General features: G+C 43.9%; 1 protein-coding gene across 1 annotated transcript in view; it reads right to left on the reverse strand.

Annotated features, from left to right (window-relative positions):
• LOC141072982 (uncharacterized) overlaps nucleotides 1-25522 on the reverse strand; it is a 113817-nt gene that overhangs the window by 75184 nt on the left and 13111 nt on the right. Inside the window, 6 exon segments of the mRNA XM_073560248.1 lie at nucleotides 4542-6640; nucleotides 21807-21897; nucleotides 22096-22193; nucleotides 22277-22400; nucleotides 22484-22663; nucleotides 22793-22923. Coding sequence (XP_073416349.1) covers nucleotides 4542-6640; nucleotides 21807-21897; nucleotides 22096-22193; nucleotides 22277-22400; nucleotides 22484-22663; nucleotides 22793-22870 — 2670 coding nt within the window. The 5' untranslated portion in view covers nucleotides 22871-22923.

The raw sequence follows: 25522 nt of genomic DNA on the forward strand, positions 1-25522 counted from the left end.
TAACATGTTGGGTTTCTATGAGGAGGTAAGAGCAGATATGGATGTAGGTAATGCGGCTGATTAATATTATGCATTTATATAGCGCCATTTATTCCATGGCGCTTTACATGTGAAAAGGGGAAATATAGACAAGTATAATAAACATGTGTAAGACAAGGGACACACAAGTACATAAGGAGAGGGGACCCTGCCCGCAAGGGCTCACAGTCTACCTGGACTTTGCAAAGGCATTTGATGCTGTACGATATAACAGCCTTATAATGAATCTCCAGAAGCCAGGACTGGGGGAAATTTTATGCAGATGGGTCAGGAATTGGCTAAATGACAACAATGAGGGGTAATAAATGGTACGTTCTCTAAATGGGATATAGTCAGCAGTGGGGACTGCAGGGATCTGTACTAGGAGCAGGGGGGACCACATGGATCTGTACTTTAGCAGTGGGGATCGCAGGGATCTGCACTGGGAGCAGTGGGGACCGCAGGGATCTGTACTAGGAGCAGGGGGGACCACATGGATCTGTACTTGAGCAGTGGGGACCGCAGGGATCTGTACTGAGAGCAGTGGAGACCACATGGATCTGTACTTGAGCAGTGGGGACCGCAGGGATCTGCACTGGGAGCAGTGGGGACCACAGGGATCTATACTGGGAGCAGTAGGGACCACAGGGATCTGTGCTAGGAGCAGTGGGGACTGAAGGGATCTGTACTGGGAGCAGTGGGAACTGCACGGATCTGTACTTTAGTGGGGACCACAGGGATCTGCACTAGGAGCAGTGGGGACCACAGGGATCTGTACTGGGAGCAGTGGGGACCGCAGGGATCTGTGCTAGGAGCAGTGGGGACCACAGGGATCTGTACTGGGATCAGTAGGGACTGCAGGGATCTGTACTGGGAGCAGTGGGGACCGCAGGGATCTGTACTAGGAGCAGGGGGGACCACATGGATCTGTACTTGAGCAGTGGGGACCGCAGCGATCTGCACTGGGAGCAGTGGGGACCACAGGGATCTGTACTGGCAGCAGTGGGGACCACATGGATCTGTACTTGAGCAGTGGGGACAACAGGGATCTGCACTGGGAGCAGTGGGGACCACAGGGATCTGTACTGGGAGCAGTGGCGACCTCAGAGATCTATACTGGGAGCAGTAGGGACCACAGGGATCTTTGCTAGGAGCAGTGGGGACTGAAGGGATCTGTACTGGGAGCAGTGGGAACTGCAGGGATCTGTACTTTAGTGGGGACCGCAGGGATCTGCACTAGGAGCAGTGGGGACCACAAGGATCTGTACTGGGAGCAGTGGGGACCGCAGGGATCTGTGCTAGGAGCAGTGGGGACCACAGGGATCTGTACTGGGAGCAGTAGGGACTGCAGGGATCTGTACTGGGAGCAGTGGGGACCACAGGGATCTGTACTGGGAGCAGTGGCGACCTCAGAGATCTATACTGGGAGCAGTAGGGACCACAGGGATCTTTGCTAGGAGCAGTGGGGACTGAAGGGATCTGTACTGGGAGCAGTGGGAACTGCAGGGATCTGTACTTGAGTAGTGGGGACCGCAGGGATCTGCACTAGGAGCAGTGGGGACCACAGGGATCTGTACTGGGAGCAGTAGGGACTGCAGGGATCTTTACTGGGAGCAGTGCGGACCGCAGGGATCTGTACTGGGAGCAGTGGGGACAACAGGGATCTGTACTGGGAGCAGTGGGGACCACAGGGATCTTTACTGGGAGCAGTGGCAACCTCAGAGATCTATACTGGGAGCAGTGAGGACCACAGGGATCTGTGCTAGGAGCAGTTGGGACTGAAGGGATCTGTACTGGTAGCAGTGGGAGACCGCAGGGATCTGTGCTAGGACCACTTTTTGAATCTCTTTATTAATGACCTTCTGGATGGGTTTGAGAGTAAAGGGTCAGCCGTTGCTGACAATGATTAAAGGAAGACTAGGCAAATATCAGGCACCAATAACATAAAGTAAAACAATATAAGCTGGGATGTCCAAAAAAATGAAAATGATACTTTACTGATACCAAAACATACACAGGAATGAGTATAAAAGCAATTAAAAGCAGACAAGAAGGTAGGGGAATATATTTTATAACAAAGCACAATCACCATGTCATAATAAACAACATAATAAAGACTGACTCCGAAAATAGCAAAAGTGCACACAAAAATGTAACTCCAATAAACAAGGGTTCCCCGAAGGCCCAGATAAGCAATAGTGCAGTTTGACTTAAATGTAAAATTCACCGAGGTCCCTGTAAGGATAATAAGAACCCAGCGTAACATAGGTGGGTAAGATATAAATCCCTTATCAAAGTGTTAAATATAAATTAGTCATAAGAACCACGAGGAATGCAACCCTCAATATGAAGTGGGAAGAGGGAGAGAGTCATGGATCCCACGCGTTACGCCACAGCAGTGTAGCTTCCTCAGGAGTAAAAGTCTTTGTTGACGACACCAAACTATGTAGGTTATTAAAAACTGACTTGGGCAGTACAATATTATAAAATGATCTTAATAAGATGTCTGAATGGGCAAACACTTGGCAAAAGAGATTAAATACTGATAAATGTACAGGGTGGACCATTTATAAGGTTAGACCTGCGTGGGCATTTATATGGATACACCTAAATTAAATGGGAATGGTTGGTGACATCTTATTGTTTGTGGCAACATTAGTATATGGGAGAGGAAAAACTTTTCAAGATGGATGGTGACTGTTATGAATGGGTCACCGAGGAGGATAGCAGGCCCAGGCTAAGCCACAGAAAACCAGAGAGGTTGGTAACTAAGCGGAATGCAGACCCCTGATCCTGTCCACACAACTAGCAGCAGCCGTGGAGCGTGCCTACGATGATCCTAGATGCCTCGGCACAGCCAGAGAGCTATCTAAGCCTTAAGCAAGAAAGGGGAAATCTAAACTGCCCCGGAGCAGACCTCAAAGGAATAGATAGCCCCCAAACATATACTGTCAGTGAGACAAGATGAAAACACAAACGCAGGCAGAGAAATAGACTGAGCAAACGATGGGGCCCACACTGACTAGACAGGACAGGAAAGACACTGTCTGCAATCACGCAAAAAACCCTGCAAAAGTCCAACACGTCTGATGCACAAAAACACTGAAGTCGCACGACTTCACCCCCACTATATCAGCACTCTGGTATATTCTGAAAGCAAGCAAAAAGAGACCAATATAACAGGGGACAAAACAAACTGGCACAAGTAGTAACATATGGGCGGTGATTCAGCACAGCCCCAGCCGGAGCTGGCTGACCCGCACAAAGAGAGATAGACAAAATCAGATCAAAGGCAAACAGTGTAGCAAATGAACAACTTAGCTGAACATGCAGGGACAGAGCAGGAGACATCAGACCTCAGGAGGGACAGGAAGAAAATCACCAGCAGGGATAGAGGGAGTCTTAAATCACAATCTGAAACCACAGATCTCCAGTCATCTTCCTCATTATCAGGTGGCAAGCCTCTGTCAATCAGATCAGCTCCACTACCTCCAGTAACCAACAGAGGGAGCCCAGAAAGAGAACTCGCAACCCCTCTGTCAATCTGACCAGCTCCACTACCTTCAGTAATCACCAGAGGGAAGCCAGAGAGAGAATTCACAACAGGTGACCATGGCGGCCATTTTGAAGTCGGCACACCCAGGTGTATCTATATAAATGGCCCACCCTGTAGAGTAATGTACGTAGGTCAGAGTTATCCTACTGCTGCATATACATTAAATGGAAGCATACTCAGGACTACAGAACAGGAGAAGGACTTGGGTATTCTGATTACAAGTAAAGAGAGCAGCAGTACTTAATGTCAAGCAGAAGCCGCATAAGCAAACAAGGCTTTAGGTTGCATAAAAAGAGAGATGTGATCCCAATGTATTGTCACCCCTCTATTAGTCACTTATAAGGCCACATCACATGATCCAGCTTTAGGATCCACATTTTTAAAACAATATTCAGAAGTTAAAGTGTGACTCTGAGTCACTTCTCTACTTCATCTAAGGGGTTTACCTTGCTTGGTAAAATCCAGATGTATTCTTGTAATGAGTCTTTTAGATCCCCTCCGCACCTTTTCCCTTTCCTCCTACCACTCTTTGGTTTGTAGGAGGTTATACTTGTTCTTTTTATTTTTGGTTCTCCTTAGCTTGATGTCTTTGCCCTATATGAATGTCTTTTAGTTTTTCACGTAGGGTTGTTGCATGCTACTTCACACTTTCCTTTCCCCTTGTTGACAGTGTCATGCAGCCTCCTCTCTGGTTCTTCAGGAGGTATTAGAAACCCCTCAATTGCCAATTAGGAAGCTAGGTCCGAATTGGTGTTTTTAGATGTTGCAGATATGGCTTTTCTAATATGTTGGGTGTAGTTGCGGCGTTCTTCCCTTTGTGGGTTTCTTGGTGGCTATCAAGATGCGCTTTCTGGTTAAAACATTTGACACATTCTGAACATGAAAAAGGCTTCTCCCTTCTGTGACTGCTCTGGTGTCTGTCTAACAGGATATGATTTCAAGTTAAAAAATCTCCCACACTCTAAACAAGCTTACCCTTAATGTGAATTTTCTTATGCGCGATAAGATTTGATTTCTGTATAAAACTTTTCCCACATTCTGAACACGAATAAGGCTTCTCGCCTTTGTGGGTTCACTGGTGCTTAACAAAATCTGATTTCTGGTTAAAACATTTTCCTCATTCTGAACATGAAAAAGGCTTCTCTCCTGTGTGGGTTCTCTGGTGTATAGCAACATATGATTTCTGTTTAAAACATTTGCCACATTCTGAACATGAAAAAGGCTTCTCCCCTGTGTGAGTCCTCTGATGTTTAATAAGACTTGATTTCTCTGTAAAACATTTCCCACATTCTGAACATGAAAATGGCTTCTCCCCTGTGTGAGTTCTTTGATGTTTGATAAGATTTGATTTCTCTGTAAAACATTTCCCACATTCTGAACATGAAAAAAGCTTCTCCCCTGTGTGGATTCTCTGGTGCTTAAAAAACTCTGATTTCTGGTTAAAACACATTTCACACTCTGAACATGAAAATGGCTTCTCCCCTGTGTGAGTCCTCTGATGTTTAATAAGACTTGACTTCTCTGTAAAACATTTCCCACATTCTGAACATGAAAAAGGTTTTTTCCCAGTGTGAGTCCTCTGATGTTTGTTAAGAGTTGATTTCTCTGTAAAACATTTGCCACATTCTGAACATGAAAATGGCTTCTCCCCTGTGTGGATTCTCTGATGTTTGATAAGATTTGATTTCCTTGTAAAACATTTTGCACATTCTGAACATGAAAAAAGCTTCTCCCTTCTGTGGGTTTTCTCATGGCTGTCAAGATTCTCTTTCCGGATAAAACATTTCCCACATTCTGAACATGAAAAAAGCCTCTCCCCTTTGTGAGTTCTTTGATGTCTAACAAGAATCCACTTCTGGATAAAATATTTCCCACATTCTGAACATGAATAAGGCTTCTCCCCTGTGTGGGTTCTCTGGTGTATAACAACATCTGATTTCTGGTTAAAACATTTCCCACATTCTGAACATGAAAAAGGCTTCTCCCCTGTGTGAGATCTGTGATGCTTGATAAGACTCGATTTCTCAGTAAAACATTTGCCACATTCTGAACATGAAAATGGCTTCTCCCCTGTGTGAGATCTGTGATGTTTGACAAGACTTGATTTATCTGTAAAACATTTCCCACATTCTGAACATGAAAAAGGCTTCTCCCCTCTGTGGGTTCTCTGGTGGCTATCAAAATGCTCTTTCCGGGTAAAACATTTCTTACACTCTGAACATGAAAAAGCCTTTTCCCCTCTGTGGGTTCTCTGGTGGCTATCAAGATTTGTTTTCCATTTAAAACATTTCCCACATTCTGAACAGGAAAAGGGCTTCTCACCTGTGTGGGTTCTCTGATGACTAAGAAGAGATAATTTCTTCACAAAACATTTCCCACATTCTGAACATGAAAAAGGCTTCTCCCCTGTGTGTGTTCTTTCGTGTATAACAACATCTGATTTCTGGTTAAAACATTTCCCACATTCTGAACATGAAAAAGGCTTCTCCCCTGTGTGAGTTCTTTGATGTCTGATAAAATTTGATTTATCTGTAAAACATTTTCCACATTCTGAACATGAAAATGGCTTCTCCCCTGTGTGAATTCTATGGTGACTGAGAAGAGAAAATTTCATCACAAAACATTTTCCACATTCTGAACATGAAAATGGCTTCTCCCCTGTGTGAGTTCTCTGGTGACTAACAAGATCTGAATTCTGGTTAAAACGTTTCCCACACTTGGAACAAGAAAATCTATTCTCTTCTGTGCGAATTTTTAGATGTTTAAAAAAGGACTTTTCAAGGGGAAATCGATTTCCACATTCTGAAAGTGAAAATGGCTCCTTTGCTTTAGGAGCTATTTTTGTTTTAATGCTTAATTTGTGACTTTGATTGTCCTTAATAGACGGTAAAGAATCCAAAGACAGGACCTGTTTTAATGGATCAGATGATACATCTTTGCAGTGATGGGATGATGTTATATCTGGGGTAATCGCATTCACTTCCATTGTATTCTGTAAGATCTTTAGATCATCTGATTTAAAAATTGAAGATGTCAGCTGTCCCTCTGATCTCCTGTTACAGTCATCTGCCAAGAATAAAAACAATTAAAAAATATCCATGCAATTTCAATTTTTGAACATTTCTACTTAACTTGCCATTTTTATGGACAGTTTATTTAACCCCTTCCCGACCTGTGAAGCCACGTAGGCGTCATGAAAAATGGTGCCTTCCCGACCTGTGACGCCACATAGACATCATGGCGAGATCGCGTTCCTGCGGGTCTGAAATGTCACCCAACCTGCAGGTACGTGAGGCACTGCAGTTGACCACAGGGGGGGTGGCAATGCCCCCCGTGGCTACAATCGCTATGATTGGCTGTTGAAAGTGAAACAGTCTTCCGGTATGCTCCCCTCTGTGCTGCCCTCCACCCCCCTGCCCTGGTGTTCAGCCCCCCGCCCCAATGATTACCTACTTCCTGCCCCAGTGTTCACCCCCTCCCTGCTCCAGTGTTCACCCCCTCCCTGCACCAGTGATCACCCCCTTCCTGCCCTGGTGATCACCCCCTCCCCTCGCTGGTGATCACCCCTGTGTCCCAGTGTTCACCCCCCTGCCCCGGTGCTCACCCCTCTGCCTCGGTGATCCCCCCCTGCCCCAGTGATCACCCCCCGGTGCTGCTGGCACCTGCATCTCCTCAGCGCCCTCCTGACCCACTGCAACTGACAGCCCACTCCTTCCCCCCGGTGCCTGAGAGCCCCCTCCTGTAGTAGAAAGTTACATTAAGCACACTATAATAAAGTTTAGCTTTTTTATTTACACTTTTTACACACGCGCACACACCACACACACAATGTCCAGCTCATCCCAGTCACAAAGGGTGTACTCAGCTGAGGATTCATATGCCATTATTACCTCTGAAGCTGATAGTGAGGGAGAGGACCCCATTTTTCTCTATTCCTCCCACTCTTCCTCCCCTAGAGGCACAGACTCACCACCACGAGGACGTGATTCCAGCCAATTTGTTTAGGGTTATGGTTGGGATTAGGGTTAGGGGTGTGTTGGGGTTAGGGTTGTGACTAGGCTTATGGTTAGGGTTGAGATAGGGTTAGGGATGTGTTAGGGTTCGAGTTAGAATTGGGGGTTTTCCACTGTTTAGGCACATCAGGGGGTCTCCAAGCGCGACATGGCGCCACCATTGATTTCAGCCAATTCTGCTTTGAAAAAGTCAAACAGTGCTCCTTCCCTTCTAATCTCTGGCATGCGCCCAAACAGTGGTTTACTCCTACATATGGGGTATCAGCATACTCAGGACAAATTGCACAACAGCTCTGGGGGTCTAATTTCTCCTGTTACCTTTGGGAAAATAAAAAATTGCAGGCTAAAAAATAATTTTTGAGAAAAAACGGATTTTTTATTTTCACAGCTCTGCATTATAAACTTCTGTGAAGCACTTGGGGGTTCAAAGTGCTCACCACACATCTAGATAAGTTCCTTGGGGGGCCTAGTTTCCAAAATGGGGTCACTTGTGGGGGAGCTCCAATGTTTAGGCACACAGGGGCTCTCCATATGCGACATGGTGCCCGCTAACGATTGGAGCTAATTTTCCATTCAAAAAGTCAAATAGTGCTCTTTCCCTTCCGAGTCCTGCCGTGCGCCCAAACAGTGGTTTATGACCACATATGAGGTATTGGTGTACTCAGGAGAAATTGCCCAACAAATTTCAGGATCCATTTTATCCTGTTGCCCATGTGAAAATAAAAAAATTGAGGCTTAAAGAACATTTTTGTTGGAAAAATTAAAATGTCAATTTTTTCCTTCCACGTTGCTTTAGTTCCTGTGAAGCACTTGAAGGGTGAATAATCTTCTTGAATGTAGTTTTGAGTAGCTTGAGGGGTGCAGTTTTTGGAATGGTGTCACTTTTGGGTGTTTTCTGTCATGTAGGCCCCTTAAAGGAACTTCAAATGTGATGTGGTCACTAAAAAAATGGTTTTGTAAATTTTGCTGGAAAAATGACAAATTGCTGATAAACTTTGAACCCTTATAACTCCCTAACAAAAATATGTTTTTTCCCAAAATTGTGCTGATGTAAAGTAGACATGTGGGAAATGTTATTTATTAACTATTTTGTGTCACAAAACTCTCTGGTTTAACGGAATTAAAATTCAAAACTTGAAAATTGTGAAATTTTCAAAATTTTCGCCAAATTTCCGATTTTTTCACAAATAAACGCAAAAATTATCGACCTAAATTTACCACTATCATGAAGCCTAATATGTCACGAAAAAACAATCTCAGAATCGCTAGGATCTGTTGAAGGGTTCCTGAGTTATTACCTCATAAAGGGACACTGGTCAGAATTGCAAAATATGGCCTGGTCATTAAGGTCAAAATAGGCTGGGTTGTGAAGGGATTAATAATATTGAATCATTCACCAAGACAATGACATAGGATGAACCAGTAGAGCGTGGTGCTCAACTGTTTGTTCATTCCGCCTCCCAAATATGGAATAAAAAGCCACCAAACAATGTTATGTAGGCGAAAATAATACCAAGAAAAACTTCTACTCATCCATCAAAAAATAAGTCCCCAATAAGGTCCATCATCTGTAAGTGGAAAAATAGAGGTTTCCACATAATTAGTGGGTTAAAGGCTCTTAAAAAGCTACATGGCTTCCATAAACCAATCCAGCAAATTCTACTCTCCCAAAGTCAAGTCTTCCCCCTAGCTTCTGAACCTTGCAGTGTGCTCAAACCACATCAGCATCCCTGTATTTGTCATTATTAAAGTGAGAAGAACCCACTTAATTTACGGTGTGCGTTTCCCGGAGCACAATCTGAGCACTAAATGTTGGCTAATAAAATGGCAAATGTGCAATTTTCACTGTTCAACATCCACTGAGTGCTAATTTCTAGAAAGTGTTTGTGGAGTCAAAATATTCACCGCTCCTATACATGAATTCATTGAGGGTTATAATTTCTAAGATGGAGTCACTTTATCGGGATTTCTACTGCTCTGGTTTTCTGCCAGTTTGAAATATTAGGGCTTCTACAAATGGTGTAAACTATGGCTTTCTTGTCATGATGAAGAAGTCTGTAGCACTTCGAAATGCGTTGACTCAATAAAGGAAAAACGGTAAATACTTTCTGTCTGGACTTGGATCTATTATATGTGATACCAACAGCGCAGATTATTCACAAATTCTCCTTATCTGTGATTACTCGGTCTGATGACCCCTTGGACCAGCAGCAGCTGGATTTATAAGCCATGGAATTATTGTGCATACACAACTAAATCAGGTTAGCATTACCTTATTTAACAACTTTATCTCCATAGGATAAAACCCTATTGCACGTTTTTTCTCCTCCTAGTTCTATCTATATCCTCTCTGGGAACTGCTCCTGCGACATTTGTTTCTTTCACCAGGCGCCGCCTTATTCATTCTACAGGCAGTGCTCTTAACCCCTTAACGTCCAATGACGGACATAGCCTGTCATTGGACGTCTCCCCAGCTCTGATGTGGGCTTCGGCGGTGAGCCCGCATCAAAGCCGGGACATGTCAGCTGTTTTGAACAGCTGACATGTGCCCGCAATAGGCGCAGGTGGAATCGCGATCCACCTGCACCTATTAACTAGTTAAACGCCGCAGTCAAATGCTGACAGCGGCATTTAACCGGAAATGCGCACATCGCTGACCCCCGCCATGTGATCGGGGGTCAGCGATGCGTTGGCATAACAACCAGCGGTCTCCTGGAGACATCTATATTTGTTGATGCCGCATTACTATGAGCGCCACCCGATGGTTGGCGCTCATAGCAATGCAGTAATTCAGTTACATGTAGGCAATCTGCTTATTGCCTATATGTAGCAGATCCAATCAAGTATGGGATGCTTCTAGCCTCCCATGGAGGCTATTGAAGCATGCCAAAATAAAAAAAAAATTGTTTTAAAAAATTTGAAAAAAACAAAAAAAATATGTTTAAATCACCCCCCTTTCACCCCATTCAAAATAAAACAATTAAAAAAAAATCACACATACACATATTAGGTATCGCCGCTTTCAGAATCGCCCGATCTATCAATAAAAAAAAGGATTAACCCGATCGCTAAACGGTGTAGCAAGAAAAAAAATCAAAACGCCAGAATTACGTTTTTTTTGGTTGCTGTGACATTGCATTAAAACGCAATAACGGGCGATCAAAAGAACATATCTGCACAAAAGACGTATCATTAAAAATGTCAGCTCGTCCCGCAAAAAATAAGCCCTCACCCGACCCCAAATCACAAACAATGGAGACGCTATGGGTCTCGGAAGATGGCGCAATTTTTTTTTTTAACAAACTTTGGAATGTAAATAAAGACCGAATACAAAAAGTTACATCCACAACCACAACGTATGTATGATGGGAGAGCTCCAACATTAAAACCTCCACGACATGCGCCGTACTAGTACAGTGCATATCGTGTCTCCCCCCTTTTTTGTGGGCTCCAGCGTTGAGCCCGCAGTTTTTCCTGCACATGTCAACTGTTTTGAACAGCTGACATGTGCCAGAAACAGCCGCGGATGGAATTGTGATCCACCCTCGGCTGTTAACCCGTTAAATGCTGCTGTCAAACTATGACACTGGCATTTAACGCATGCTTCTGGCAATTGTGATCGTGGGTCACCGATGGGTGGGCTTTACAATCAGAGGTCTCCTGCAGACCTCTATGGTTGTCACTACCGGATTGCTATGAGCGCCGTCCGGTGGTCGGCACTCATAGCAAGTCAGCAATTCTCTACATACAGGCTACCTGATCATCGCCTGTATGTAGCACAGCCAATCGGGTTATGAAAGCTTCTAGTTTCCCATGAAAACTATTGAAGCATGCCAAAAGTAAAAAAAAAAGTTTTTAAAAATATTAAAAAATATAAAAGTTCACATCACCCCCCTTTCGACCCATTCAGAATAAAGCAATAAAAAAACAAACATACACATATTTAGTATCGCCGCATTCAGAATCGCCCGATCTATCAATATAAAAAAACAATTAACCCAATCACTAAACGGCGTAACAAGACAAAAAGTCAAAATGCCAGAATTAAATTTTTTTGCTTGCCACAACATTGCATTAAAATGCAATAACGGGCGATCAAAATATCTTATCTGCACCAAAATGGTATCATTAAAAACGTCAGCTCGGCACGCAAAAACTAAGCCCTCACCCAACCTGAGATTAAGAAAACAGGAGACGCTATGGGTCTCGGAAAATGATGCAATTTTTTTTCTTTAACAAACTTTGTTGGATTTTTTTTTCATCACTTAAATAAAAAAGAACTTAGACATGTTTGGTGTCTATGAACTCGTAATGACCTGGAGAATCATAATGGCAAGTCAGTTTTAGCATTTGGTGAACATGGTGAAAAAAAATCCAAAAAATAGTTGTGGCATTCCACTTTTTTTGCAATTTCATCACTCTTGGAATTTGTTTTCCCTTTTTTAGTACACAATATGGTAAAACCAATGTTGTCATTCAAAAGTACAACTCATCCTGCAAAAAACAAGCCCTCACATGACCATTTTCACAGAAAAATAGAAAAGTTATGGCTCTGGAAAAAAGGGAGCGAAAAACAGAAACTCAAAAACTAAAAAGGGCTCCAAAATGAAGGGGTTAAACTGTAAATGCACTCATTTATTGTGGACCATTGGAGCTACCAGGGCCGGACTGGGACTAAAATTCAGCCCTGGCATTTGAAGTTACACTGACCCATTAGTCACATGTTGACTATAAAATATCTTTGTACACTTGTAGGTTACAAGAAGTGAGAGGAGATTACACTATATAACATGTAGTCACAGCGGTGCCCAGTATTTCAGCTCAGTCCTATTTATTGCTTTTAGTTGCAGTACTCCTCTCAAAGCTTTTGTACGCACGGTGACAGAATTCCTGGCAGAACTGCTATCCATTGGGCAACCAGACCCCCTGGTCATAGCCGCCCCTATCATGCCTCCCAACATTTGAAGAAGGGAAAGAGGGACAAAGACTGCGGCGTGCGCAGAGAGAGAGAAAGAAAGAAAGGAGAGCGAGAGAGAAAGAAAGAACAGAGAAAAAGAAGAAAGAACAGAGAGAGAAAGAAGGGAAAGAAAGAACAGAGAGAGACAGAGAAAGAACAGAGAGAGAGAAAGAAAGAAGTAAAGAAAGAACAGAGAGAAAGAAAGAAAGGAATGAAAAAGAAAGAGGGGAAAGAAAGAACAGAGAGAAAAAAATAAAGATTAGAGCGAGAAAGAACAGAGAGAGAGAAAGAAAATGAGGGAACGACAGAACAGAGAATGAGAAAGAAATAACAGAGAAAGAAAAAAACAGAGAGAAAGAAATAAAGAAAGATTTTATAAAGATACTATAGCAGCCCGGCTCCCATTGTAATGCCCACCTGAGCCTCTCGGTGCAGGACATATCATGATCCGCTCACATGGCCGGCATCCCTGATTCCAAGGCGATCCTGCTGTCTGCACTGTTGGAGGACATGGTGATGGATCTGAAGCATTCCTGGTTCCGTCACAATCTCCTCAAGAAATTATCTCATTTCCGGTCACCTTCCAGCACATCACTTCCGGTGGAACGTCATGTGCGAGTTTTAAAATGCTCCTCGGGGCTCCGCTGTGTACTCCTGTGTCCATGGGAAAAGCCTGCTTTGTATGCCTTGTACACACTTGGCTCCACTCCGTTCACACACGGCTCCGCTCCGCATACCCCATACACACGCGGTAAAAAGAGAGAAGAGCCAGCACTGCCAGTGGTCAGAACGCATAACATGAGGTGCATATGCACATATCTTACTGCATTCAAAATGAGACATTTAGCAAAATATTGATCAATATATTGGGCCACCCCGCCACGCCAAGGCAATCTCATATGGGGGGTCCTACTCTACATTTTTATTATTCACTGTGCCATTGCGGCCTCCTAAATGTTTTAAAAGCAAGACCATATCAAATGCAAATTGGTTTTGTGGCTGACCACCACTGTTGCCGTGCACGCTGGGTCATGTTCGCCATCTTTTCTGTGTTTATTGTGATTGATCTAGGCTGCTGTGCACACTCACGGCAGCCACGCCCTGCCCCAGGCTTTATTTATTTTTGCATCCATGTCTGAGCCTGTATTGCCCTTCATCTGTGTTTGCTGGTCAGGCAGTGTGTGGAGGTCAAACCTGAGATGTCTGTGTTCAGACCTGGTTGGCCTTCATCTGCACCTGCTCCATCTGGCTGCACGGGAGTGATGCAGATATGCTTCAGGTATGGATTGCATTTGATATGGTCTTGCTTTTAAAACATTTAGGAGGCCGCAATGGCACAGTGAATAATAAAAATGTAGAGTAGGACCCCCCCATATGAGATTGCCTTGGCGTGGCGGGGTGGCTCAATATATTGATCAATATTTTGCTAAATGTCGAGGGGGGCGTGGCCTGCACGCTGATGGCGATGGCTGCTTGAAAGGAGAGCTCTGTGCTTCAGCAGGATAAACCAGCTCTTATCAGCTCACAGATAGCAGGATTACCAGCTACAGGAGGTGTGAGTAACCCCAGCCCTTAGCGATGCCTAAGTTGAGACCTAAAAAAACTGGCACTCCAGCCAAGCTGACAGACTTCTACCCCCGGGATAGGGAAGTCTCCTCACCAAGCAAGATGGCGCTGGCTTCCCACTCAGCGTCTTCCCACTCCTCACAAGGAGATACAGACTGCGTGAGAGGCAATACAGGCATTCCTCTGACAGAGGAAACAATGCAATCTCTGCTGAAAACGCTGAGGGCTTCCCTACAGGGTGATCTCAGAGAAATAGTCAGAGAGCTGAAGGAAGAAATCAGGTCTCTGGGTGATCGCACAGGGCATGTAGAAACTAAAATGGCTGAATTTGCAACACCACATAACAATCTGATAGATGCTAACACAGCTTTGGAAAAGGAGGTGGAGGCACTAAAACTTAAAATCAGTGATATAGAGGACAGATCCCGAAGAAATAACCTAAAAATCAGAGGGATTCCCTCATCTGTAGCAGATAAAGACCTCCATGAATACTTCCACAAGTGTCTGCAGCTTATACTTCCTGGATGGGACGCCAGAGACCTGATAGTGGACAGAATTCATAGAGTCCCTAAATCCAAAGGCATAGATCCAGCTCTGCCTAAAGATGTCCTGGCTAGACTTCATTTCTATAAAACAAAAGAAGCTGTGCTGTACACACTGAGGGAAAGTCCAGCCCTGCCAGACACTTTCATGGGACTAAAAATCTTCCCAGATCTTTCTGCTACAACTCTTAATAAAAGAAGAGAATTCGCCCACCTTTCTAAACTCCTTAGAGATCAAGACATCAAGTACAAGTGGGGTTTTCCGGTGAGGATGATAATTTTCAAAGACGGAGGCACTTACATATGTCATTCTCCTTCTCGGCTGGGCAAATTGCTGGATGACTGGGGAATAGCCCACCCACCAAACCCTGGTGGGCGGGAGAATCAAAGAGGCTCTCCAAACAGGATTAACCCTGAATGGTCAGCAACTTAGCTGGGACTCCTTCCTGCTTATGGCACCTGCTGTCTCTGCTCCTGTGACACGGGATGTCACGTAGCCCCCCTGATGTTCTCGCCTATGGCAAGCGGTTATACTCCGGTCACCCTACTCGGGGCAAACCGGTGTTGATGGAACTTTTTTGTTTTTGTTCCTCTTCTCACAAATGTTCCTTAATTTTTTTCGGAAATTTCTTTCAATTCCTTGTTGGTCTAACCCCTCTCATCCCTGATGGCGTTCCTAGGAATTCAAACCCCCCCTGCGGCTCCAATATGAGAATTAAGATATTGTCTATTAATGTGAACGGACTCAACTCCCCAGCAAAAAGGTCAATGATGTGGAGAGAGGTGATGGCATCTAACTGTGATATAGCGTGCATTCAGGAGACCCACCTTCTTTCCACAGATAATAAACGGCTACTTCATCCCAGGTTTCAACACGCCTTTTTTGCTAATGACTCAAAAAGAGGAGGAGTGGCCATTTTAATAAAGAACTCAGTGGCCTTTAAATTGATAAATGTCAGTTATGGAGCGGATGGAAGATATATTATTTTGTCTTGTTATATCAACAGTGTCCCTTATACCTTGGCAACGGTCTACTCCCCAAATTCATCACAATTGACGTTTGCTAGGAAATTTTTCCAAGCATTCAAAGATACTGCCACAGGGGCGGAAATCATCTGTGGAGATTTTAATATACCTGTTATACGCTCCATGGATTGCTCCAACAGCAACATCTCACATGCTAAGGAACTTAAGCATCTCATCAATGAATTCCATTTTCATGACATCTGGAGATATTTACATGCATCAGAAAGAGACTATACATTCTTCTCTTCCAGGCATCGCTCGTACAGTAGAATTGATTTCTTTTTGGTCGACAGCAAATCTATAAGTAATTGTGTTGCAGCTGATATTGGTTTAATCACTTGGACAGATCATGCGCCGATCTCTTTGTCTGTTCAGGGTAGCTTTAATGTTCAAAATTCCCCCAGGTGGAGACTGAATACTAGCTTGCTTGGTAGGCAGAAGGTACATGATGAAGTAGAGTCAGTGTTAACAGAATATTTCAAACTTAATAATAATGGGGAAATTTCTGACGAGACCCTGTGGGCTGCTCATAAAGCAGTAGTCAGGGGGCAGCTCATAAAACTAGCCTCCATCCAAAAACGGAAAAAAGACGCAGATATTAAATATATATTAACCCGTATTCATCACCTTGAATCCCTGAATAAAGCCAAAGCAACCCCTAACTTGACTAAAGAAATTGTAACCCATAGATTCCAACTAAGATCCCTACTCCTGCAAAAATACGAACATAATCTTAAAAAAAATAGATCGACATTTTATGCTATGGGGGATAGAGCGGGGTCCTTATTGGCAAGAAGGACGAAAAAACGTGAGATCCAATCTAAAATAGAATTCCTGAGGGACCCAAACGGAACAATCACTAGACATCCCATTGAAATAGCAGAAGCATTTGCGAAATATTATGAGGCCCTGTATAATCTAAAATATGATTCCAACACGTCACAGCCGACTCAAGTGGATATACAGGGTTTTCTAGACACCCTGGATCTTCCCCGGGTCTCAGATGAGCAATTAGAGGAACTTAATCTTCCCTTTACTACACATGAAATCCTAGGTGCCATCAAAATGACTAAGTCTAACTCTGCCCCAGGCCCTGATGGGCTGCCATACGAATATTACAAACAATTTACCTCCACTCTGTCCCCCTTTATGTTAAAAACCTTCAATTTTTGGCAAAATAAAGGGTCAATTTCCCCAGACAACTTAGAAGCGATTATTATCACGCTACCCAAGCCAGGGAAACCTGCAGACACCCCGGGTAATTTTAGGCCCATTTCACTCCTAAATTGTGATGTAAAAATTTATGCCAAACTAGTGGCGGATAGACTTCATAAAGTGATCCCGGCCTTAGTGGCTCCAGATCAAGTTGGTTTTGTGACAGGCAGGCAATCTAAGGATGGCACCAGACGGATGCTTGACTTGATTAGACTGGTGGAGATATCGGGTGGACCCAGTGCATTCCTGTCTCTTGATGCTGAAAAAGCCTTTGACAGGGTGCACTGGGGGTACCTGGAGAGAGTTCTAACAAAATTCGGGTTCTTGGGGAAAATCAAGTCATCCATTCTAGCTCTCTACTCTTACCCAAATGCGTCAGTGTTGGCATCGGGGTTTCTGTCATCTAAATTTCAAATAAGTAATGGCACTCGCCAGGGGTGTCCATTGTCTCCCGCTATTTTTGCTTTAGTGGTAGAACCTCTGGCGGAAGCTATACGAAAAAACATAGCCATTTCTGGCATAAGAGTTGGGGAATTTGAACATAAACTTGGTCTATACGCAGACGATGTGATAATTTCCTGTTCTAACCCTGTAGTTTCGATTCCAGCAGTGGTGAACACATTATCAAACTTTTCGAAAGTGTCGTATTATAAGCTTAATGCGGCAAAGTCTTTGATATTGCCGTTTAATGTACCGGTGGAGGCCAGGAGTGCGCTGGAGGGGGCCTTTCAATTCAAATGGTGCGACAGGGGTATACCTTATTTGGGTGTTAAGCTGACACCATCGCAGATGTTAATTAAAGAAAATTTGGAACCTCTGATCCAAAATTTAGAAAAGGAATTGGGAAGGTATGAAAAAATATCGTTGTCCTGGATGGCCAGGATACAGTCCTTTAAAATGGTTTTCTTACCCAAAATACTGTATGTGCTCAGATGCCTACCCATTAAAACTTCTCACAAAACCCTGATGAAACTTCAATCGTTGACTAACAAATTTGTCTGGGGTAATAAAAGGGCTAGGGTCGCAGGTAAAGTGTTATATCCCCCATATGACTTAGGGGGATTGGGCACCCCAAACATAACGGCATATTATAAAGCCTTACTAATTGAATCACTAAAGGAATGGTGGCGTACAGGTAATTCACATAGATGGGCTCAGATTGAAAATTTCCTGTCCCGCCAGGGCTCGGTCAGAAGAATGATGGAAGCAGAATATTTGAGCCGTTCACGGTTCTCCCCGTGTGTTCCCACCATGTCAGCCTCCCTGGAGGTCTGGCGAAATGACTTGATTCATAAGATTCAGATTCCTCTTTCAGAGATTTCCCTCAAGTCGTTGGAATCTCAAATACCCTTTTTGAATCTGGCCAGGTGGGAGGGATCGGGCATTACAGTGCTGGCGGATCTATACTCTGATTTGGGTGTTAACCCCTTTAATGAAATAGTACGGAAACACCCCTCTTTAAAGGGCTGTTTCTATCAACACATCCAAATTAGTCATTTTCTGGCCTCTAAATTTCCTCCAAAGTCGAATCCTCTGTTACCTACAACAAAGACCTTGGTATTTAAAAAGATAATTAAATCAAAAGGTATCTCCTCAACATACAAATGGCTCAATAACCCCCCTGAAGAGCAAAAATCTCCTTATATGAATAAATGGGACGTGGAGTTGAGTGTCTCTACCTCTCCTTCAAACTGGCACTCGGCTTCAGCAAATATCCAAAAATATTCCAAGTGTATAAATCATCTGGAGCAACTGAAAAAAGTACACCTGCGATGGTATCGGTCCCCAGCCAACTTAGCACAGTTCCTCCCAAATTATTCGCCACATTGTTGGAAGGGCTGCCTCCAAAGGGGTACTCTTGGTCACTGCTGGTGGGATTGTCCCAAGGTTTTCTCGTTCTGGTTGGAGGTGTTTGGCCTGATGGGTGAGCTGACAGGCAATCCTATTAATCCGAATCCGGGTCTGGCAGTGCTAAACGTGGGTATAGAGGAGTTCTCTTGGGAATCGAGGGGATTATTAGTTCACATTCTAGTTGCTGCCAGATATTGCATAAGTAGCTATTGGAAATCCCCAAAGACACCTACATTAGTTGAACTATATAACCGAATTAATCTCCAATGCCAATACGAGTTCTGTCTGGCTCACTCCATCCGCGCCAAAAACAAAATACTTCAGACTTGGGACACGTGGCTAAACTCTGTATATGCATCCCCTGTCAGGCATCTGTTTCCAGGGCAAACTGTCTGAGATTAATAAAATGGGTCAAATAGGGTCAAAGAGAGTGTTACGCAGGGAGTTCATCCGTACCACATGTCAATATTCAAGGTGTTTATAACTCTGTTGTTGTTACTGCTCGGGCTACCCCGGAACGACATCTAATTCCCTACCTCCCCCCTCCCCCTCCCTGGTTGCATCTTTGCAACCATCCATGGTTCTCCCCCCCCCACACCTCTTTCTCCCCTCCCTTTTCTTATCTTCCTTTCTTACTCTCTGGTTCTAGTTGTTTGGAACCCTCGTTTTGAGGATTAAAGAGTAAATTGGTAGGTTGACTCTATACGTATTGGGTGTTGATTAACCAAAAAAAAAGTTGCAACGGACATGATTGTTGGTGGTGTGATAGGAAATGTGAATCATAATCAAAGGATTTACTACCACGTGTTACAGCGTTGTTCTCTTTGTGTATTATTGCCAATGATACCTGAATTTCTCCTATTTGTAATGTAACTTCCTACAATAAAAATTGATTGGGAAAAAAAAAAAAAAAAAAAAAAAAATTTTGCTAAATGTCTCATTTTGAATGCAGTAAGATATGTGCATATGCACCTCATGTTATGCGTTCTGACCACTGGCAGTGCTGGCTCTTCTCTCTTTTTATTGCAAATTGGTTTTGTGGCTGACCACCACTGTTGCCGTGCACGCTGGGTCATGTTCGCCATCTTTTCTGTGTTTATTGTGATTGATCTAGGCTGCTGTGCACACTCACGGCAGCCCCGCCCTGCCCCAGGCTTTATTTATTTTTGCATCCATGTCTGAGCCTGCATTGCCCTTCATCTGTGTTTGCTGGTCAGGCAGTGTGTGGAGGTCAAACCTGAGATGTCTGTGTTCAGACCTGGTTGGCCTTCATCTGCACCTGCTCCATCTGGCTGCACGGGAGTGAAGCAGATATGCTTCAGGTATGGATTGCATTTGATATGGTCTTGCTTTTAAAACATTTAGGAGGCCGCAATGGCACAGTGAATAATAAAAATGTAGAGTAGGACCCCCCATATGAGATTGCCTTGGCGTGGCGGGGTGGCTCAATATATTGATCAATATTTTGCTAAATGTCTCATTTTGAATGCAGTAAGATATGTGCATATGCACCTCATGTTATGCGTTCTGACCACTGGCAGTGCTGGCTCTTCTCTCTTTTTATCCCATACACACGCGGCTCTGCTCCGTACACCAAGTACACACACAACTCTGCTCCGTACACACGTGGCTCTACTTCGTACACCTCGTACACGCGTGGCTCTGCTCTGTACACCTCGTACACGTGCGGCTCCGCTCCTTACACCTTGTACATGCGCTACTCCGCTCCGTACACCTCGTACACGCGCAGCTCCGCACCGTACACCTCGTACACATGTGGCTCCGCTCCGTACACCTCGTACACACACGGATCCGCTCCGTATACCTCATACACACGCAGCTCCGCTCACATTCACCTCGTACACACGTGGCTCTGCTACATCCACCCTGTAAACCCCTCCTGACCCCACACAGAAACTTCCCCTCATCCAGCACGAAAACCGGCACCGCAGTAGTCCTGCATGCACTGAGGCCCCTGATCATGTGACGCCTGACTCCTCCCATCCTGTGACCTCATGACAGGTCCTGTGTGCACAGAGCAGCCAATTGCAGGCTGAGAAAGGAGCTGCCTGCGGGGGGGGGGGGGGGGGGTTGGGTTGTTGGGAGGGGGTCAGAAGCGCCGTGCAGCGTCTCATCCCCTCATTGCAGGAGGGGGACCTCGTATTTGCGTGAAATGCCCTGGAAGCAGGAACGGATCGAGCGGCCCACTACAGGCACCGGCCCTTCTGGCATTTGCCAGAAGTGCCCGATGGTCAGTCCGGCCCTGGGAGCTACTGTGAGTCCTGACCAGAAAATTAGAGAAAGTTTTAGTGCTCCTGATTTCAGGAGAGTGTGAAGAAATATGATTTTCTTAGGATTGAAAACATAATGGAATTTATGACGTGGAGTGAAACCAGGGCTGGAGCCATGCCAACACATCTCCTGCAGGTGTGAATAACTGTATATTACAGCCATCAGCCACACACAGCTTAGATATATCATGGCACAGGTGTAATGTTTTTATGTAGTTTCTCGTGATCCTATTTGAATTAAGTCGGTTTTAAAAGATAAAGGGAAACTCTGCTGTTATTGTACAGAAAAAGTTTGGCCAGAAAGACTGGACCTGGTCTTGTAGGGACCATATGAGCACATTCAGCAGCACAGAAGGGAGAGAAGGTAGATTCATCCAATAAGATATCAGGGTTATAAGAAGCCAACAGCATCATTACCCTCCGCTTTCTCTTACAGGTCCATCATAATATATTTCTTCAAGTCATTTTCTAACTTGTCAGCACATTCTATGTACGCTGTCATTTGGCATTGTAGTTTACAGATCTGGGCAGGTAATGGTCAGCGTCTGCTAATCCCAGGAGGTAGGTGAATCTGCCAGGTTGTAAGTTCTATAGAAACGGGCTTTCAATGCCCAAGTCATTTGAACAGTTTTGGATGGAGGAGAATGTTGTGGTCTAGAGTCAAAATGGTGATCACGGTAATATGTCCGGACTACACCACCGATAAAGCAGCCACAGCCGGTGACTGAGAAGAATCCTGTGACTTCTCTGTATTTAGTGGTTACTACTCACCTGGGTAGCCATATGTAGGAATCTCCTCCTTACACCGCTCATCACCCCTCACATATGTCTCTGTAGTATTAATATGGGTCAGATCTTCACCCTGAAAGAAATATTGTAAAAGTCACAGACAGATAGAGAAGTCACATCTATGATCAGCTCTAATCCTGCCATCTCCACCGTTCTCATTACACAAGTATAAAACATATAATACTGGTGGATAAAACAAGACTGAGAACAAGACCTTCACAGCCGTCTACACATCATAGGGGAGATCTCCTGACACCTTCTCTCCATCTACCTGATGATCCTGAGGAACATTGGTATCTTCTTGTTTACAGTCCTGTGGAAGAAGAGGACAGGGACATCTCTCTGGTGTTGTCCTCTTACTGGATAGATCTGGAGGAAACACATACAGGGACTGAATTAATTCTTTACATATAGATAATTATAGGCCGTGTGTATTTAGTCCTGTCTATTACCTGGTGATGTGAAGGGCTGGGGAACCTCCATCATGACGTCCTTGTACTGATCTTTGTGTCCTTCTAAATACTCCCACTCCTCCATGGAGAAATAGACGGCGACATCCTGACACCTTATAGGAACCTGACACATAAAATGATAAAGTCATCCCCCCAATCCCTTCATAGCGTTACTGTATAATGTCCCAGCATTCCCAGCAGTGTCACCTCTCCAGTCAGCAGCTCAATCATCTTGTAGGTGATTTCTAGGATCTTCTGGTCATTGATGTCCTCATGTATCAGGGGGTGAGGTGGAGGCCCCATGATTGGTCTCAGGGGTCTTCCCCATCCCTCAGACACAGGGTCCTGACAGCGCTCACTAGAGGTCTTCTTCACTACTGTGTAATCCTGGTTATGGAGAGACACATTAATAAATCTCACTACAGACATTTCCAGAGTCCTCACCTCTCCAGTTCTGTCCATCTGTTATTCCCATAGATAAGAATGTTGTAATGTAACGTCATCAGAATGTCTCACCTCTCCAGTAAGCCGGAAGAGGATCTCTAGGGTGAGGTGTAATATCCTCTCCGCCATCTTGTTTCTGTCCATATCCATCTTTGATGGGTAAATCAGGAATCTCCACTGAGAGGATCCGATAATGCAGAGACCTGAATGAGAAGATGAGCCGATGTAACATCATAAAAATCCTGTGTAATAATACAATTACTGGAGATAATAAGGGAAACATGAGGAGATTTATTATTTTACAGTATTTAGTTTCCTTCTTTACATCTAGTAATAAAACCTATACAGAATGGGCCATTTATAAGGTTAGACCTGGGTGGGCCATTTATATGGATGCACCTAAATTAAATGAAAATGGTTGGTGATATCAACTTCCTGTTTGTGGCACATTAGTATATGGGAGGGGGGAAACTTTTCAAGATGGGTGGTGACCATGGCGGCCATTTTGAAGTCGGCCCACCCAGGTGTATCCATATAAATGGCCCACCCTGTATATTTTAGGCCACAGACAACAAGCAGTTTCTCCCTCGGAGTCGGCAGCTGAACACGTTCCTCATAGACTCATCTTCCATAATGCTAATTCTCGTCTCATTTCCCGACACTGGAATCGGCATTAGCAATACTGCAGGAGATATTCATTACACGGGACAGGAGAAATAACTACTTCATGGTGAGGACGACATCTTCATCTTCTTCAACGGCTCTAGAAACATATTTGGCCAGAGTCCGTCACTGACTCCATCCCCACCGGCCGTCTATATGAAGGTCTCCCGTCTTCCCCGCACTGTAATCTTCTATCACGTTAGATCTCAGGTCTGAGTCACACACAGAAAATTGAGGCTTTTTTAAAAGATTGTTTGTAAGAACAACAAGACAGGAGATATCTGAGGGCAATGTCTCCATATACATTTTTTTATTTTTCCTCTGGATGTAATGGTTTTTAAGGGAAATGTTCCCTTCCTTAGACTTTCATATAATACACAAAAAACACACACAGAGGAGGCTCACAGAATATAATCAGGAGGCGTCTTATAAAGTTGTGACGAAACATGCATTGGGGCAATGGAGAGTACTTAGACCTGCACCATCACCAGTAGGTAGCTTTATTTTAAGGCTTTCATTTTGGGCCCTTTCGTCTAATCCATGATTAAAATAGTTGCGTTACATCACTCACTCTCGGCCATTCTTCCAGGGTATTTTACCAGCTATTTCATTAGGCTACTGGTTGTGGCCATCTAATCAGATTGTTAAATGAACGGACCCATCACAATTTTGTTTTTGTTTGCTTCCATCTGATAGTGTAACTTATACTATTGTACTGTGTTGTTGTGCCACTAAGCACTTTAATTCGCTGGTCTTTTACTCTACCGTTGTTTTTGCTTAGCATTTTCTGTATCTCACCATAGATGTACGGCATTTTAAATTGATTAAATAAAAATTATTTTGGGATTATACTCTGTGAGCCTCCAGCTCTTTCCTTTCAGTGTTAAAATAAAATTGAGGATGGCGGTACTGTGGTAACATTATACTGTTAGGCCCCGTACTATGAGAGTAATATATGTTTCCTTGGTTCCCGTCTTTCATATTTGGGTCGCTTGTTTCTATCAGCGGAAAAGGAACAAAACCATTGTGATTCTTATAAGGAGACAACACAAAACCCCCTAAATATAACATTTCTCTAACAACCCCACAATCTGTGACTCTTCGGGGTAAATCGCTCTCTCACCATTGGATTAGAGCTGATACTATGGAGCTAAAGAGACTAAACAGACTTTCTGTCCCCTCCATAAAGGGGCACTTTCCCGTGTTTGTCAGAACTGTCCGAGGATTATTAGAGGGGATAGTTTCCCCCCAATTAGAAGGGACACCTGTGGATATTGGGGTCTTTACCTGCTACAGTCCTGGTGGGATTTACTCAGTAAAGTGCTGAAATCACTTTCTCCCAAAGGGTTAAATGGCGCCTGTAACCTCAATGTCTTTCTATGAAGCTTCTTCTCTGAGCTTTCTTCTTCTGTTTTCTGCTGTAATTCTATTACTCTCCGGAATCAGGAATGTATTAAGTCCTATAGAAACTGCGGAGAAAGAATCATTTCTAATTCTGTGTTTCCAGGATTCTTCTTGTGGGAATTGGCTGCGATATCCCCTGTGCAATAGATTTCTAGTATTAGTAGGCTATAATCCTGTCACTCTATGGATGTGCAGTGGTTGTTTGTTTCTTTCCCTTTTTTGTTGTTTCTTGTGTCATTTACTATCTTTATGTCACGCATGTGTATTGGTTCTGACATTTGGGATCTTGTTGTCATGTGACAATCACTATATAAGGATCACCCAAGGAATATGGCGCCGGCTTAAAAAAGGCGTTCGACCCGTTGTAACAGGGGCATTTTCACACCACACCTCCCTTTCCATGATGTCCCCTTGAAACGCTGCTTGTGCCGACAGCTGATGTACAGCTCCCGGTCAGGCTGCGCTCCGCGAGACATGTGAGAGCGGTGATGACATCAGTAATGTTACTGGAATCACCGCTATTGCAGAGCGCAGCCTGACCGGGAGTGACCTATGAAACTGATCTCTGATTTAAGGGCATAAAAATTTATAGTTTAAAAATTTCAAAATTTACCAAATTTTTGCCTAATTTCCTATTTTTCACAAATAAATGTAAGTCACATTAAAGAAGTTTTGGCACTATCATGAAGTAAAATATGCCACAAGAAAACAATCTCAGAATCAGTGGGATCCATT

The sequence above is a fragment of the Dendrobates tinctorius genome, unplaced genomic scaffold (genome assembly GCF_039654945.1).
Source record: "Dendrobates tinctorius isolate UK_male_01 unplaced genomic scaffold, ASM3965494v1 ptg000294l, whole genome shotgun sequence".
NCBI classification, from domain to species: Eukaryota; Metazoa; Chordata; class Amphibia; order Anura; family Dendrobatidae; genus Dendrobates; species Dendrobates tinctorius.